Source organism: Silene latifolia, chromosome 2, assembly GCF_048544455.1.
Source record: "Silene latifolia isolate original U9 population chromosome 2, ASM4854445v1, whole genome shotgun sequence".
NCBI lineage: Eukaryota > Viridiplantae > Streptophyta > Magnoliopsida > Caryophyllales > Caryophyllaceae > Silene > Silene latifolia.
The window spans coordinates 163,031,260-163,048,741 of NC_133527.1; the positions used below are offsets into that span (position 1 = coordinate 163,031,260).

Sequence of the window (17,482 nt, forward strand, 5' to 3'; positions counted from 1 at the left end):
ATGCTAAGTAAGTTTGGGTTGACTAATTATAATCCTATCTACACCAATGGTGCCTAAAGTCAAACTTGACAAGGACGAAAATGGTAAGAGCATTAGTGAAAAGGTATATCGAGGTATGATCGATTCCTTACTCTACTTAACCGCTAGTCGACCCGACATACAATTTAGTGTGTGTGCTTGTGCCCGTTTCCATGCAAATCCTAAGGAATCACATTTCAAAGCCGTCAAACGGATTTTTAGGTATTTGATTGGAACATAAGGGCTATATCTTTGATACACAACTCACTACGAATTGATCTTGTAGGATTTTCGGATGCGGACTATGCCGGTGATACATTGGATAGGAAAAGCACTTCGGGCATTGCTACATTCCTAGGACCGTGTCTCATTTCATGGGCTTCTAAGAAGCAAAACACCGTTGCATTGTCCACGGCCGAAAGTGAATATGTGAGTGCCGCTCTATGTTGTGCACAAATTCTTTGGGTACGTCAACAGTTGCATGATTATGGCCTTATTTTCGAGACTACCCCTATATTTTGTGACAATAGTTTTTGGTGGAACTGTGAGTTTCATTAAAATAAGCATCTCATGAATAGAGATGGCCCCTCATACAAACAACCATTTGTGTTAATACTCAGACAAAAGCATTAACAGACTGAACTATGCGCATCCTAGACTTACTGAAGAAAAATACATCAAGGCGATCAGCATTACATAAGTCCTAATGTAGTACACCATAATTTATCAGACGGCTTAATACAACCTAGCAGTAAACCTTGCAGCCGTAGTTTACATTCTGCTCTTATATCCTGCATCATCTTCCTTGGGTGAACTATATAGCCATCAACCCTGCAAACATTCCTACTGTGCCACACCCTATACTGAACTACATTAATCAATGCACATATCAGTAGCCTTTGGAACCCTGATAGCTGCCTCATTCTCAAAACAACACTACCAAACAATACAACAGTGCCCTGCATACTTAGCAACTCAGCAAGCGGGCTATAACATCTTTTAGTATAAGCACACTCAGAGAACAAATGTGAGTGAGTCTCATCAGCAGCACCATAAATATAGCACAGTTGGTTAGTAGTAATGCCCATTTTAAACAACCTGCCAAGAGTTAAAAGTCTTCCTTGCTTAATCAACCAAAGGATAAAAGTGTGCTTAGGAATATTGAACTTATTCCAAATCTCAGTATACCATCAAACCCTGCCAGAAGCTGAAGGAGACAACCAATTATAGCCACTCTCAATAGTATAATCAACATCTCCCCCCAACCATTTATCATTGAGGTAACCACACAACATCTTATCCTTAACTTCACAATTTTTTCTCCAGGACCATGAACTGTAGCTAGTAGGAGTATAATTCAATATTGAAGCCCCCTTTAGGTAAATATTATCTACCTATTTAATCCACGGCAAGTCTTTTTTGGAAACTATCCACCAAACTAATTTCTCTATAGCACCTACATTCCAAATCTGACTATTAACCAGACCAAGTCCACCATACTTCCTGCTTTTACACAAGAAATTCCAGGACACCAGTGGGGCTTTTGAGTAAACATCAGTCCCCTCCCATAAAAAAATCCTACACAAGGCTCTGGTTCTATCCATAACTCCAGCAGGCAAAATGAATAATTGAGACCAATAGTTATGGATAGTAGAAAGGACAGACCTTACCAAAACAAGCCTTCCAGTATAAGAAATTTTCCTGGAATTCCAACCCCTGATCCTTGCTACCATCTTCTCAACTATTATATTGCAGTCCAGCTTAGACAACCTCTTATGGGAGATTTTAACACCAAAATACTTAAAGGGAATAGAGCCCTTTGTAAAACCAGTGTAGGCCAGGATTCTAGTAGCAGGAGAGGATTCAATACCATTAAAAATAATATCAGATTTCTCAGCACTAATCTGAAGTCCAGAGGCAGCAGAGAAACATTTGAAGACTTCCATAATTGAAACAATAGATCTCAAATACCCTTTGCAGAAAATTAAAAGGTCATCAGCAAAAATTAAATGCACCAACTTAAGCTTTTTGCAGTAAGGGGGAGATAGGATCCCCTTGCCTTAGACCTCGTCTACATTTGAAGTATCCATGAGGCTGACCATTAAGGACAATGAAATAAGTAAGAGTGGTGATACATTGCATGATTAAGGCAATGATTTGGGGGGGGGGGGAGAATGGAGGTGCTTCAACATTTGTTCAACAAAGACCCACTCAATAGAGTCATAAGCCTTCTTGTGATCAATCTTCATTATACAACGAGGAGAAACACTCTTCCTAGTATATAGCCTCACCAAATCTTGACTGATAAGAATGTTGCCTAAAATATTCCTTCCCTGAATAAAGGCAGATTGAGCAGGGTTTATAATTTTTGTGAGGCCACCAGAAATTCTAGAACATAACAGCTTGGAAATGATTTTGTAGACCAAATTGCAACAAGCAATTGGTCTAAATTGAGTGACATTCACAGGCTGATCAACCTTAGGGATTAACACCAAGTTAGTGGCATTAATTTGTCTCAACAGCTGGCCATTCTGGAAAAAATCTTGAATAGCATGAACCAACTTACTTTTAAACATCTCCCAACTCTGTTTGAAGAAGCAGCTGGTGTACCCATCAGGACCAGGGCTTTTTTCATCAGGAATAGCAAATAAGGCTTGTTTAATTTGAGTTTCTAAAGGAATAATGCACATAGCATCCTACTCATTCTCAGAAATTTGTTTCCCTTTAGTCACAATCTTTTTATAAAACCCATGAGTATCAGCATTAGTCCCCAGTAATGAGATGTAATAGTTCACAAAGGCATTAAGTATAGCCTCAGGATCATTACACACCTCTCCCTGAATATTTTCAATTTTAAAGACCTTATTCTGATACTGCCTCTGCTTAATGGCCTGATGAAACATGGCAGTGTTAGCATCACCATCCTTCACCCAAGCACACTTAGCTTTCTGCTTCAAAAACTCTTCCTTAGCTTTTTTCAGCATCAGATAGCTTTCCCTAGTTTGAGCCTCAATATACATAAAGACACAGTTAGTAGGATCCTTTTGAAGCTTCTCTTGACAATCCAGGAGCAAGTGATAAGCTAGGTCAGCATTAGTCTCAACATCAGAGAACAGACACTTATTCAAATTCTTCAAAGCAAGCTTAAGATCTTTTAAATGCTTCACAAGTTGGAACATAGGAGTTCCATCAATGATATCCCCCATCTCTGCTGCACAATCTCCTTAAACTCCTTAACATGACACCACATATTAAAAAATTTGAAGGGCTTCTTCTTAAGAACTCTGACATTCCCACACTCAAGGATACAAGGGCAATGGTCAAAGTCCCCCTCAGGCAGATAATGGGCATAATAATCAGGTTTCAAAGCAAGCTAAGCACCATTGATGAGAACTCTATCAATTCTACTAAAGACTCTAGTACTACTAGGCTGTTTATTAGTCCAAGTATAAAATGTCCCAATGGCCTTAATATCCTGCAAGTCACACATCTGAGTAGTATGTTGAAATGAGACCATTTCAGCATCTCTAACAATACTCCCAACCCTCTCATTGGAAAACATCACACAGTTAAAGTCCCCCAAAACTATCCAAGGAGCATTCATGTTCAGTCTGATTAGGGCATTCCAGAGAGGAACTCTTTGTTCTACTTTATTGAATCCATAAACATAGGTAACATAAAAGACCTTATCAGTATGCACCTCAGTCACTTTAAGGTGGATAAATTGAGCATCCATCTCAAGCACATCAAGATGCACTTTATTAGCTTTCCAAAGAACCCAAATTCTACCACCGGAATGACAACTCAAATTAGTAATGAAGGACCATCCAAAACAAAAATTATTAGCTACTTTATTTAGAGACACAGGTTTAAGCCTGGTCTCAAGGAGCCCAAATAGATCCACATCTTGTTGGTGGAGAAACCATTTAATATCTTTTTGCTTGGTTATACTATTTAGGCCCCTAACATTCCACATACCCAATTTACTCATGAGGAGGTAAAAGGGTACCTCTTCCTCCTTTATCAACCAATTGGGCACATCCAGCCATTTCAGCATTATAGTCAACTATCAGATCCCCAGGCTTAGCAATCCTAGATTCATGCCTTGTCATTTTTGAAATAAATCTAGCAGGGGTAAAGCTGAAACTGTGACTAACATGAATGGGTGTATTAGCAGGGGTAACCAAAGGATTAGATGGTGTTCCTTGAGCTAGCCTGCTACCACTAGACCTGGTACTCTCAGTGGCAACTAACACAGGAAACTCCTTAGGGTCTAGGTCCACCACAGCAGTAGGTTTTGGTCTCCAAACTTGCTTCACAGGGTTCAGAGATTTTTTAGGTTGAGCAGGTGGAGGTCTCCTCACCCCCCTCCTGCAAACCTTCTCAGTATGTCCCATACCCTTACACTTTCCACAGGTAATTGGAAGCCAGTCATATTCAATAAGAACAGTAACTTCATTACCTAACTCATCCAGGAACCTAATCTTGTCAGGGAATGTCTGATCAATCTCCACTTCAACCATTACTCTAGCAAACCCTAAGTATGTACGATTAACAGTAAGGTCATCAATACGCACATATTTACCTACCAAAGCAGCAAGTTTCTCGAGACATTTAGCACCCCAAAACTTAAGATCAAGTCCAACCAATTTAATCCAAATAGGTACTACTTTAACAGCAACTTTAGAAATTTTCACTGCAGGATCCCAAGGTCTCAGAATAACAGGTTTGCCATCAAAGAGTACCATTCCCCTAGCAAGGACTAATTTCTGATGTTCTAATGTATCAAAACGCACCACAAAAAGGCCATTGGGTAAGAATGATACCTTAGAAATCTTATAATCAATCCAAACTCGCCTGAGAAAGCCCTCCAAGACCTCCCAAGGAGGATTTGCACCCAGCACGTAACCATATACCGCAGATTTCCAGTAATCAAGCTCCTCCTGAACATCCTCTTTAGTAAGTTGCAGCATTGAGGGTTTACCTTGACCAGTCTCAGTAACAGGTGCCAATTCCTCCTTCTCAGAAGCAGTTTCCTCTACAGAATCCGAAACACAACCACTTTCATACTCCTCAGCATCATAACCAGCTTGCCGAAGAGAAGTAGCCACATCACGTTGAATCTGCGCTAATTCCTGTGTCGTAGAGTTCTCAACTAAATCAGAATTTGAATCTATATTATTATTATTATTAACATCTATGATATTATTATTATTACTAATTGTATTTTTTTTGTGTTTTTTGATTTTTATTATGTATATTAGTACTACGTTTGCGCATTGTTTGTAGAACTGTCGCCATTGCAGACATTCGCAAGAACCCTAAAAAATTAGAGAGGATTTTATCTCTCTACTTTCTCTTTTTTTTTTTGTGACAATACTAGTGTAATCAATATATCAAAGAATTCTATACAACACTCACGAACTAAACACATCGACATACGACATTATTTTTTACGTGATCAAGTTGGAAAGGGTAATATATGTCTAAGCTTTCGTAAAACGGGAAATCAAATTGCGGACATTTTTACAAAACTGTTGGAAAGAGAACAATTCGTACGACTTCGGTCGGAAATTGGTTTAATAGGTGACATATAGTTAAGTCAAAATTATTTTCACCAATGATTGACTAGAGGTTGGAATTAATGTGTTAATTAGCAAAATAAACATCATATGCATGCAAATATGAACCATGTATTTTAAATCAAGATCTTTTAGTTGCATTTAAGCTTTTTCCTTTTGCATTGAGCCACTCTCACTTTATGTCCCATCAATCACAATTAAACAATCCACCTACCCCTCATTAATCGTGCCCCTCACAAAACCACATTAAACTCCCTTTTTAACCCCACCGTACACATCATTACCCTTCATCCCAATTCACAAACAATCCATTTTATCCACTAAACAATAAAAATCCTTTTCAAACTTCTCTTTATTCTCAAAAAAAAAAAAACCGTCCAAATCAATCCCTTTATACTCAAGATGCCTCCAAAACCTCGACTGTCCAAGGAACTTGTAAACCTTAGAAACACCTTTAATCGAAAGTTCATTTCAAAACAAAAAATGGCTCCCAAAACCGCTGAAGAAACTATTCCCATCACCACCGAACCCACCAAAGCTACCACCTCTGCTACCGTTAAGCCTACTGTGACACGAAAGAAAACAACAGCAAAACAAAGCGGTGGGCGTGGCAGAGGCGATCGTGGAAGGAGACCTCCCATCTCACTTTATTTGGATCATGAAGCAGATGTTGAGTCTGATGAGGATGAAGACACCGACATGCAAGACTGTGAAGGTGTGAAATCAAAAACAAAAGGTGGCACCTCGAAAGAAAAGGAAGGGAAAATGATGAAGGCAAACAAGAAAAAGGTGAGGATTTGAATGAAATTGAGAAAGAGAAGAGGGAAGATAATGTTGAAAAGGAGAGTGAAATACAGAAAGAAAAGAGGAGTGGAGAAAAATCAGAAAAAGAGTGAGAAATCGGTGAGAAAAAAAAAAAAAAAAAAAAAAAAAAAAAAAAAAAAAAAAAGAGAATGAAGAAAAATCAGAAAAAGAAAGTGAGATAAATGAGAAAAAAGAAAAACAAAAGAGTGAAGAAAAATCAATTGAGGAAAAGAAGGATGATGGTATTGATGAAATCTTAAAAGATTTGGTGAATGAGAGAATGGTGGAAGATGTATGTGCCGGCTGTGACTGATGCAACAAAGGCATCCACTGTTGAAGAAGTGATCAATGTTGATGATTGCGATGTTGGGAAGGACGTTGATGATAGGCTTGGTCCACTTTTCTCAAAAACGTCCTCTCGGACACGATCTAAGAGAAAGATGATCGTAATATTAGGTGATGATGACGATGTGACACCGAAAGCATCCCCACCCAAATCCAAAGTCACTCAAAGAAGGAAGGGATCCGGTTCAATAACCAAGGCACCCAAACGGCCTCGGTATCATCGGGATCTGCCAAGTTTGGACACAATTAATGAAGATGAGATTATTGAGGAGAATATTCCCTTCAATACATGCATGGATCTGATTGTAGCAGCTCATGCCGATCAATTCAAAAATGATGTCCTAAATCATCTTAACTCCATTGATCTCCCCGAAGAAACATTGAAGCTGTGTCACGGTATTCTGAACTGTTGCTTTCATAGTGGCAGGCGCTACAAAATATCCTGGTATGACTCTTCACCTGCCTTTAAGTACTTCAAAGAGGCTATGGTACCTCAGGGTTGGATAAATCTGTTGGACAAGTATAGCCTTATGTACTTGTCCAAGATTATTCAATTCTATGCTACTGTCAAGGTTAATATTGCATCTGGTACCCTCTCGGCTTACATAAATCAAAAACCCTTTGTCCTCACAACCAAACAACTTGTGGCCCATTTAGAGATTAATGATATTGGGTTAACCACCTTTTGCAAAACGTGACTGGGGTGAGGTTGAGGAAGTCACATCTACCGAGGTTATGAAAGTCCTTAGACCTCATGATTAACATGGTCCTACAAATGTCTATGCCCTTGAACTCCCTGCCCCAATTCGATTTATCTTCAATCTGGTCTTTAGGAACCTTGTCCCTAGCAACAACAGTCGAGGGAGATGCTCTCTCCTCGACATGCTCCTCATTCACCATATTGTCAAACACACTCCCATTAACCTTCTTCGTCTCATGTTCCATCGCATTAATGAGATAGCTACCGAATTTCAAGACCGGAATTATGATAAGAACATAGTGGTTCCTTATGGGATATGACTTTCTCTAATTTTCGAAAAGGAAGGTTTAGTGTTTAAAGGGAGTCTAGCTGTTGAGAAGCTAAGTGATGAGATGACTCCGGGCCTCCTTTCCCAAATGAACATGGAGATCCAAAATGGGAAATTGACAAAGAAAAATCAAGGCAAAGGTGATGCCACAGTCCAAGCTTCTGTTGATCTCGGAATTGTGCTTAGTAAGTTAGATCAACTCTTAGGAATGGTTAATCTCTTGGTCAAGGAGAATGCTAAGCTACGGGATGAGGTGAGTGATCTACGTACGATGAATGAGTATCTCCTTCAACGCCTTGACAAGAAGATGCCATCCCTGTAAAATTGAAATTGCCTTTCTAACCTTCTTACTCCTTAAGCTTTTCGGCTCTTTGCTTTAAGTACTTATTTTGCAACTCTTGGATGTTTTTATCTTATACTTGAACATATTTGTGTGTGTTTTGAACTATTTTATCTATCCTTGAACATGTTTTATCCTCCCTTGATTATGTCAAGAGGGGGAAGTAGTTCAAACTATGCTTATGTGTGATCTTTTAACTCTTAGGCTAACTTTCACCGTAATTATGTCTTAGCTACCATGATTAGATGTTTTACTTTGGCCAAACATGTTGCACCCTTCGATTACCTTGATCATGTTTATGAATTATGTTTATGTTGAAATGACCAAAGACCGACTAACCATGGGCTAAGGGGGAATATCACACATGTTTGGACTTGTCATCATAAAAGGGGGAATTTGTTAGAACACATTGTGTTGATGATGCCAAGTCCCCTTATTATTTGATTGTTTGCTTTTAATTGAATGATTAGTGATTGAAGCAATCAAATGGACTTTCAACAATGATTCAAGATGATCAAGATAATCAAGAAAGTCAAGACAATGATATTTTCTAAGCCTTAGTCGAAAAATGTAAGAGTAAGTGTAACATTCTCATTTAAGTCAAGTTATGGCAAAACCATGCAACAGTACGTTGTACAGTGGTTTCTGGTACTACCGTATAGAGGATGTCTTTCGATAAAATGTTTTTAAGTGTTAAAACTTTGCAAATTTTAAACCTTAAACATTTGAATTTTCAAAAGCTTTAAAACAATCTGAAATTTTTGAGTCACAAATCCACTTGAATAAACCTCTAGATTTGTGCAAACACCTTTTACATAAATGGTAAGGAAGACTTGTCAAACTTCTAAAGTGAGAAAAGTTTTTGGCCATTTTGGTAAAAGGTCACATGTTGAGTGTAGTAGCTTAAGTTTTCTGATTTCTTAAGCCACAAGCCTATAGTCTAACACTTACCATCACTCAAAACTACTATTTTTATATTGGATTTAATTTTCCTAAGTTTTACTTACTTGAGATTAAATCCACTATAAATAGAGGGTCTTAGTCTCATTTATTTCTCAAGATTTTCCAAAGCATTTATTGTAAAACATTGCAAATCATTTGTGCATTTAAAGCTTTGTTCTTCAAGTGTTTGCAAAACGTTTTTCAGATTTTTAAAGTCTTCATTTGTTTTCGAAAAAAGTTGTAAAACCTCCAAGTATCAGTTCGTTGTACTGTGACATAATGAGTTTGTTCCATGATTCTCGTGTTATATCTTAATTGTGATCTCCATGTTCATTTAGTGAACTCTTGAGATTCAAGATTCTGTAACACCTTGAGATAGAACCCATAAACTCTTGAAATGGAGTAGCTTTAAGTTTGAGTGCAACCAGAGTAGGTTGGCGAGTTATTTTCATTGTAAAGGGTTTTGTAAGTTTGAGCAAATTTCTAAACAAGCAATAAAATAACGGTTGGACGTAGGCCTCGGAGTAGAGGCTGAACCAATTTTTAAAATGTCGTTTGTTTGTTCATTTACTTTTACGTTCTTTCACTTTTCTATTTCTCGCATGTACCTAATCAAGTTCTGTGTCACAGTCATCTATACTATGACATAGAACTGATGTACCTTCTTGTGAACTTACATTCAATTAAGTCTCTCAAGTTTTGTACTTCAATATTCTTTACTTAAGTTAATCAATTAACCAAGTTAAGGATAAAATTTTTAAAAGGTACACCTAATTCACCCTCTCCCCCTCTTAGGTGTTTATCGTTCTTAACTCTACATAGTCATTACACAGCCATAAATTCCCATATTTTAATTTAATTTTTAATTTATTTTGTGGTATTATTAAATTAGATAATTGATTGCCGAGGACCTCAAGAGATGAATTAAATAGGACAAAATATTAATGAAGATTACGGGTGTTAAGTAATATAAGGAGTTTTAATAAAATTATTAACATATTATATTACAAAAAATAATTAAATAGGAAATTTTTTTAATTAATTTGGTGTGTGTTAAGTATTATGAAGAGTTTTAATCAATTTATTACTCCCTCTGTTTTTTTTAATTGTCATTCTCACTTTTCGAGACACTCACTTATCTCTTCAATATCTCTCAAAATATATGACTAAATATGTTGAAATGTATACTCATATTAAAGCTCTATTCGTAAGGAATTTTATGGTGTAATTTTTATAACTTTTCGACCAATATATTTTTGTATAAATTGAATTCGAAGGCTCACCTCGTAAATTGAAAACGTCAATTATTTTAGAACGGAGGAAGTACCATGTTTAATTAAAAAAATTTAAATAGAAAGATTTTAATAATGGTGGGTATTCAGTAATATGAAGAGGTTTAATTAATTTAATAAAATATTTTATTACAAAAATTTTAAAAACAATGAATTAAATAGGAAAATGTTAATAATGGTGAGTGTTTAGTAATATGAAGAGGTTTAATTAATTCCTTAACATGTTTTTATTACAAAAATTTCAATTGAAAATTCAATTTTAATTATAAATTATGAAATTTATTAACATGTTTTTATTACAAAAATTTCAATTAAAATGTCAATATTAATTATAAATTATGAAATTTGATGTAAATTTGTAAAGGTTATATAAATTTTGAAAGACAATATATTTAATATACAAAATTGATTTAAGAATAATAATAATATCCTTTAATATTATAGATATAAGTGAATTAAATTAATTTATAGATAAATGATTTAAATTAATTCATGTAATAATAAATTGATAATCCATGTCACATTAATTCGCCCTGTCACATTAAAAATATGCAACATAACATTTAAATATGCCACGTCACATTAAATTTTAATCTAGGTGGCTTTTTGGATCCTACGTGGCTTTGTCTAGGTGGAGTTTATTTGTCATTTTAGAGTAACATTTTAATTATATTTTATAGATTTTAGGAAAAAATTACATAAGGGAGTAATTTTAAAAAACTGAATTTTAAAAAGTAGTAATTTTTAATTTACTCTAAGTAAATAGAGGAGTGTTTAGGGGTCCAATCAAGCTAGTACTAAGTTAGCTAAACCATTGAAGTAAATTATAGCTTGAAATTGATGTAACTTAAAAAAATGATATGGCATTGGTAAGCTAGTAGCAACTAGCTTACCATTGGAGATGCTCCACAATCCTACTAGCTTAACTTTTCACATCATCTTCTTTAGCCATAACATTTTTAAGCTACAAATTTTCTCAATGGTTAAGCTATAAGACATTAGCATTTAGCAATAGAGGTTCATCAATAGGTTTGGAAGATGACATGTCCACCGTTTTAGAGATTTGTCTACAAACCTTCTATTGTTTTGACATGAGTGTTGAGATTCATTGATAAGAGGGATTACAATATAGTATTCAAGTTTGTGGAAAGAGAATGTGAGAGGAGAAAAAGTTTAGTGGGCCATAATATGAACATTGAAAAGGTTTATTTGTTGTTGGTAGAAGGTTTGTATGTAAAAGAGTTTGTATATTAGCTTATGTCACATGAGAACAAACCTATTAGAGATTCATCTTTATTAGTACCCCAAGGGTTTGTTGCATGAATGGTCTTACATGCATTTATTTAATTGGCATATATCTCTTTGTGGGTTCATTTGAGCTCCTAGCTCCAAGAGTCAGTTGCTCAAATTAAACTAATTCATTTAGAGCTCTCCAATGGTTAAGCAACTAGTTTAAAACTTTTAGAATTTGCATATAAGTCCTTTTATTTAACCATTAAAGATGTTTCAATAAGTAAAAAAATCAAGATGAAAAATTAAATGCAAATGATAAAAGTATGTGCAATTATATGTTTTTTTTTTTGTTTCCAAAGCACTAATAATTATGGCAAAGAAGTAATTTAAACCATTTTATTGGTATAAAAAGTATGTTTCTATTTTTAAAGAACATTTATAACACCTAACTAATATAATACAACATTTTTCTCCTCTCTAAAAACCCTAGCCTCCAATCAATTAAATCTGGGGCTTTCATCGACTATTGACCGATGGTAAGCCATCCAAATAGCTTTATTTATCAATTATTAGTATGAAACTTTATGAATTAATAAATAAAAGTCTCTATTTTGATGAGATTCGTTTGTCCGTCTCTATTTCGGAGTTCCTTCGGTCCTTGTCTTTCAAGGTTTTAGTTCTATTGGAAATATAGATAAGAGCGTCTTGGTCGTTCCTCGTATGGTGAAGATGTGGAAGATCAGTGTCGTAATGGATCGTTATATGGTATTACGTATGTTGTCGATTTGTTGGTTATACTCAATTTGGTCAGATGAAATTGTCTCTCGTCAAGGCTCAAGATTCTATTATCCTCTTGTGAAAAGCTGTTTGCGGCAATATGATAGAGTATGTGCTTTGGAGCAATTCATGTTTTCAGATCTTTCTTTAAACGAGATTTTATTTTACTTGGTTCTAGAGGTGTATCCGTTCAAATTTGACACATGTTGTAGATGTCGTATGACTATTTATTAATGAATTAATCCTTTCTTTCAAAAAATAAATAAATATAATACAACATTTCTCAATGCTTTCTTAATACTTGTGAAATATCTAAAACGACTTATATTTTGAAACAATGGGAATAATTAAAATTTGGATAAAAATCCCAATGGGTTCAGGTTCAAATCTCTCTAAGAGCAACTTGGTGGGGTTTTAATGGCCTGAGTCTATGCCTTTTAGATTTCGAGCATGTCACTTTCTATGGCTTAACTAGTAGGCTAGTATTCAGAGGCGAACCTAGAGGGTAGCAAAGGGTAGCAAGTGCTACCCCAAACCCAGGAAATTTGTCGAGGAAAACGAAGGTCTGCTACCCCAAAAATTGTTGTCTTAAATGCAAGAATAAGTAAAAGAAAGGTGGTAAATAAAACATTAGTGTGTTTGTGGTGCAGTGGTTAAGGAGTTGTGTACCTACCTTGTAGACCCATGTTCAAATCCCGCTAATAATATTTACTAGGTAGTATCCCGCGCTTCGCGCGCCCTGTTTTAATATTTTATGATTATAATTGAAGAAAAATTATATAATTCATATATGACCTTTAATATTTTCGCTTATAAATAATTTTTTCTTAAAATTAATATTTTCAGGTTTAACTTCAATGTTTAAAAATAAAATACATAATAGTTTTAATTAATACAAAATAAATGATAATTAATTATGCATGATCAACGTTTTATAAATAAATTTGTGACTGGTGAAATATAATATTAATCAAAATAAAATTTATCCGAATAATACAACAATCAACAATAAGTTCTCAAATTATACCATTTCACGATACTTTATGTCTCAAATCATCAATTAATATTTATTCAAAATAATGTGAACATAATTTTATATAATTTTTAATTTTGTATTTATAACATGTGACATTTATCTATCAAACATATAGGGTTCAAACTCAACTTATTCAAATATTTTGATTGTGTCTTGCATGTGATGTGTCAAACATATCTATGAGAAATTTTCACCTTTTATTTTTTTAAACAATTATATATAATGATATTTAAGAGTTTATTACCTGTAAATATAATAGGTTGAACTTTCTCAAATATTATTTTTTGATGTTTAACTTCAAAGTATTTAAAAGATAACATAAAATATTTAACTAAAAGTAATACGGAGTATTTGGTTAGTCATAATTAATATTTTATATTTAACTTATACATATTTAATTAAATATATTAAAGAAAAATGTAACTTATTTTCTACTTTTTCATGTCGTTTATACATATTACTTAATAATCATTACTTTTGTTTTGATTATTCAAATGCACTCGCGATCACTATGTACATATACACACTCGTATACATGTTATCACACTATTGAAACCTATCAAAATCTCATATGTATTCAATTTGTCCAATATAATTTTTTTCATTCCCAGACTATAAAAACTTATCTCTTAGTAGTTTTTTTTTTTTTTTTTTTTTGGGGGGAAATGTAAACTTATCTCTTAGTAGTTTTTTTAAAGTTGTGTTTTTAATATATATAATGACTCTTCCAAATATATTTTTCTTAATGGATTTAATAGTCTAAGTTTTATAACTTTCTCAAAATGTTTTTTTACGTAAATGTAAAACACTGTGAGACACTCACTTTAATCATTTCTACATATCAAAATAAATATTTCAATAAATATAATGAAAATTATACTCAATTGAAAGCCTTTTTCACAATGAACGTAATTATTTACATTTTAGAATTTTTATCAAAATAACTTTTTAGTAAATTTAGAATCAAATTATCGTAATTATTTAATATAATTTTATAATAAAATTTATTAAACTATAATTAATATTTTGCTGAGATTTATACAACATTTGTTATGTTTGTATTTAATTTCAGCTGTAATTAATACGTGTATTTAAGGCTCGGTTGACACGTGGCGCATCCACAGCGTTTCAACCCAGTTATATATATATATATATATATATATATATATATATATATATATATATATAGTAATAAGATCAAGTGAGTCCCCCTCTTACATTTGAGTCCATAAGTCTCCATTAGAGCCTTTGGATGAGGAAGATGGAGGGTTGAGATTGGAAGCAAAAAAGAGGGGATTAAAGCTAATTAAACCACTCTCTCACTACCCACACTAATTAATCTTAATTAACCAGTAATTTAATACTCCCTCCAACTTTTTTTATATGACGTTATACCAATAAGCACACTTATTAAGGAAATTATTTACTCATTATAATGGCATTAATTAAGGGGAGTGCTATGCGTTGGAAATATTGCAAAAATCTCACTGCCTCTTCGACATCTTCATCTCCATCAAGAAACATAATACTCAGTAAGTAATTCCATGAAATTTTTGGAGCCAATTTTTTGATGAAAATTTAAACTAAGAGCCAAATTTTGAATTAACTTAAAAATTCAACCATGAGGTTCTCTATAAATTGTTTTCCCCCTTTTCAATCAATACCCAACTATAATCACCACCAAGCAAGATGGAAACTCCATTTTTTTATCTCAATCAATTACCTTGTGATGAAGATATAGACACCATGATAGATGAAGAAATAGAGGAGGCTCAAGGTGATATTCCTCTAATCATCCATTCTCATTCAACAAATAGTATAGTTCTTGATATGGGTCCGGATGACGAAGCAAGATACAGATATTGGGATCTGAACTTTGAGCAAGTCGATGAGTCCGGTGACGATACTCACCAGCAAGATGGAGGAGACGACTTTGATGAAGATGATGCTCAGACACAAGAACAGAATAATTCTACTCATACTCATAATTCTGGTATGCGTGTATAAACTTTCTTTATGGTTAGATCGTCTTACAATTATTTAGTGTAAGTTTTTCGGATGGAATTGCAAGTTTTGACATGGTCTAGTTAGAGCTCTGCCTTTTCTTTCATAATATTGCACGCATTGTATGGGTAATTATTTGATCATGGAAATTTTGTTGTCTCTGTTGTGAAGTAGTTAGCCTTGTTGAATATGGAAACTGTAGTAAGCCTATTGTTTCTAATGTGTGGTCGTACAACTACTGAGTTTCTTTCTGATATGTGGTATATTTCCTATTAAGTCTTTTGTAGTCATTCTGATTTGCATTTGACCAAGCTACTGATCTTTGTCGTATAGGTGGTGCTAGGCAGAGAAGACTCGTCTTAAGCGATGATCAAAGACTGCAAGTTTACCAAGCTCTTTTAGAAAGAAGTCATGGAGGTAAATTGAAAAGAAAAACGACTACTGAAGTCTCTAACTTATTTTTGGTTCCTATACGTACTGTGCAACGAATTTGGAAGCTTGGAAAAAATAATGGAGGCGATGTTAAAAGTAAGAAAAAAAAAGGTGTGGTCATCCAAAACTTCAAGTTGATATTAGACGTCTTACGGAAATACCTTTAAGTCAAAGAACAACAATAGCTTCATTATCGGAGGCATTGGGTGTTAGTAATACTGTTTTATATAGACTCATTAAGGAAGGTCTTATACGCCGTCATTCTAGCACCCTTAAACCCCATTTGAAAGATGTGCACAAACGAGCTCGTTTACAATTTTGTTTATCTATGTTAGACCAAACTTGTATGCCTAATGAGCCAAAATTTGTTGGTATGTACAACATTGTACATATCGATGAGAAATGGTTCTACATGACAAAGAAAAATGAAAAATATTACTTGCACTCCATGGAGGCCGATCCCTTGCGGACATGTCAAAGCAAAAATTATATTGGAAAAGTCATGTTCTTAGTTGCTATGGCCCGTCCAAGATATGATTGTGATGGAAATGAAACTTTTTCCGGTAAAAATTTTTTTTGGATCATTAGAAAGGGCATGACTTAATTTTGCTGAAAAAGTAGTATGGTGATGTATTCTTAGGTGCTTTAATCATTGCAGAAACTTTAATGTAATCATTTTCCTTATAATTTTTCCTGCAACTTCTTTCATTTCTCCATCATTTTCCTGCAACTTCTTTTATTTCTCCAGCATTGTTGATATCAACAGTACATAAAATCAGCAGACAACATTAGATACACATTGTAGCATATGGATACGTCTATAAGCACAGCAGTCTACATATAGGATCAGTACGGCTTAGTTAAGGTGCCATTTCAGACCGTCTGATCAGTACACAATGTAGCATATGGCTTAGTTAAGACCGTCTGAAATTGGTGACTGGTATAATCATTGTTAACCATCTGTGGGTTTTGATTTTATTGAATGGTGCCTTTACCTCCAAAGGTATCCAGCTCCTAGGATCAGACGGTCTATCGTTATTCTATTATGGCTCGACAAAAAGGAGAGAGATGAACCACATGGTTATCAGTCTTAAAAAAAAAGTCATTCAACGAAGAAATGCAAGGCAAGACAGCAAATTTGTAAACTGCATAGAATATATAAAATGAAACTTGGATTCCGTTTAATCCATGTTTAGTTCAATAGTCTCAAAACATATAAGTCGACAAGGTTTGATATGAAAAAACAGCATTACACGACATACAAAATCACAAGAATTAACGAGTCTTTCTTGTCACCAAAAATCGATCATCTTCATCGTCTGAATCCGGAACGATAATTTCCTCCAACTCTTCTTCAACTTTTGGCGTTTCTCCGTTGCTATTGTATAACGCCGGGATTAATGTCTTTAACATACACTCGGTGGACGGTGATTAAATGAGGATAGCGGAATATGGCATCACCGAACTTTTCTATATCCCTTATTTTTCCTCCGGGCATTATCAAGCTTTCTGCAGTTGGAATGTTTAATTGCTCACCTTCATCTTCTGAAACCGAAACGATATTTTTTTGTAATTCTTCTTCAAATTCGGGCTTCTCTCCAACCTCCGAATCTTGGATAATTACTTCATCTACCGATTTTACAGAATAT

The 17,482-nt window shown here is 34.4% G+C and overlaps 2 protein-coding genes across 2 annotated transcripts; one reads left to right on the top strand and one right to left on the bottom strand.

The window, feature by feature from the left end:
- Window positions 1-3,391: 3,391 nt before the first annotated feature.
- LOC141641546 (uncharacterized) lies at window positions 3,392-3,994 on the bottom strand. Its single transcript, XM_074450203.1, has one exon. It carries the CDS (start codon window positions 3,992-3,994, stop codon window positions 3,392-3,394), a length of 603 nt encoding a protein of 200 aa, XP_074306304.1.
- A 10,772-nt stretch (window positions 3,995-14,766) lies between these two features.
- LOC141630897 (uncharacterized) lies at window positions 14,767-16,396 on the top strand. Its single transcript, XM_074443642.1, has 2 exons — window positions 14,767-15,390; window positions 15,735-16,396. The coding sequence occupies exons 1-2, from the start codon at window positions 15,087-15,089 to the stop codon at window positions 15,998-16,000; spliced, it is 570 nt and encodes a 189-aa protein (XP_074299743.1). The 5' UTR covers window positions 14,767-15,086; the 3' UTR covers window positions 16,001-16,396.
- The last annotated feature ends 1,086 nt before the right edge of the window (window positions 16,397-17,482 follow it).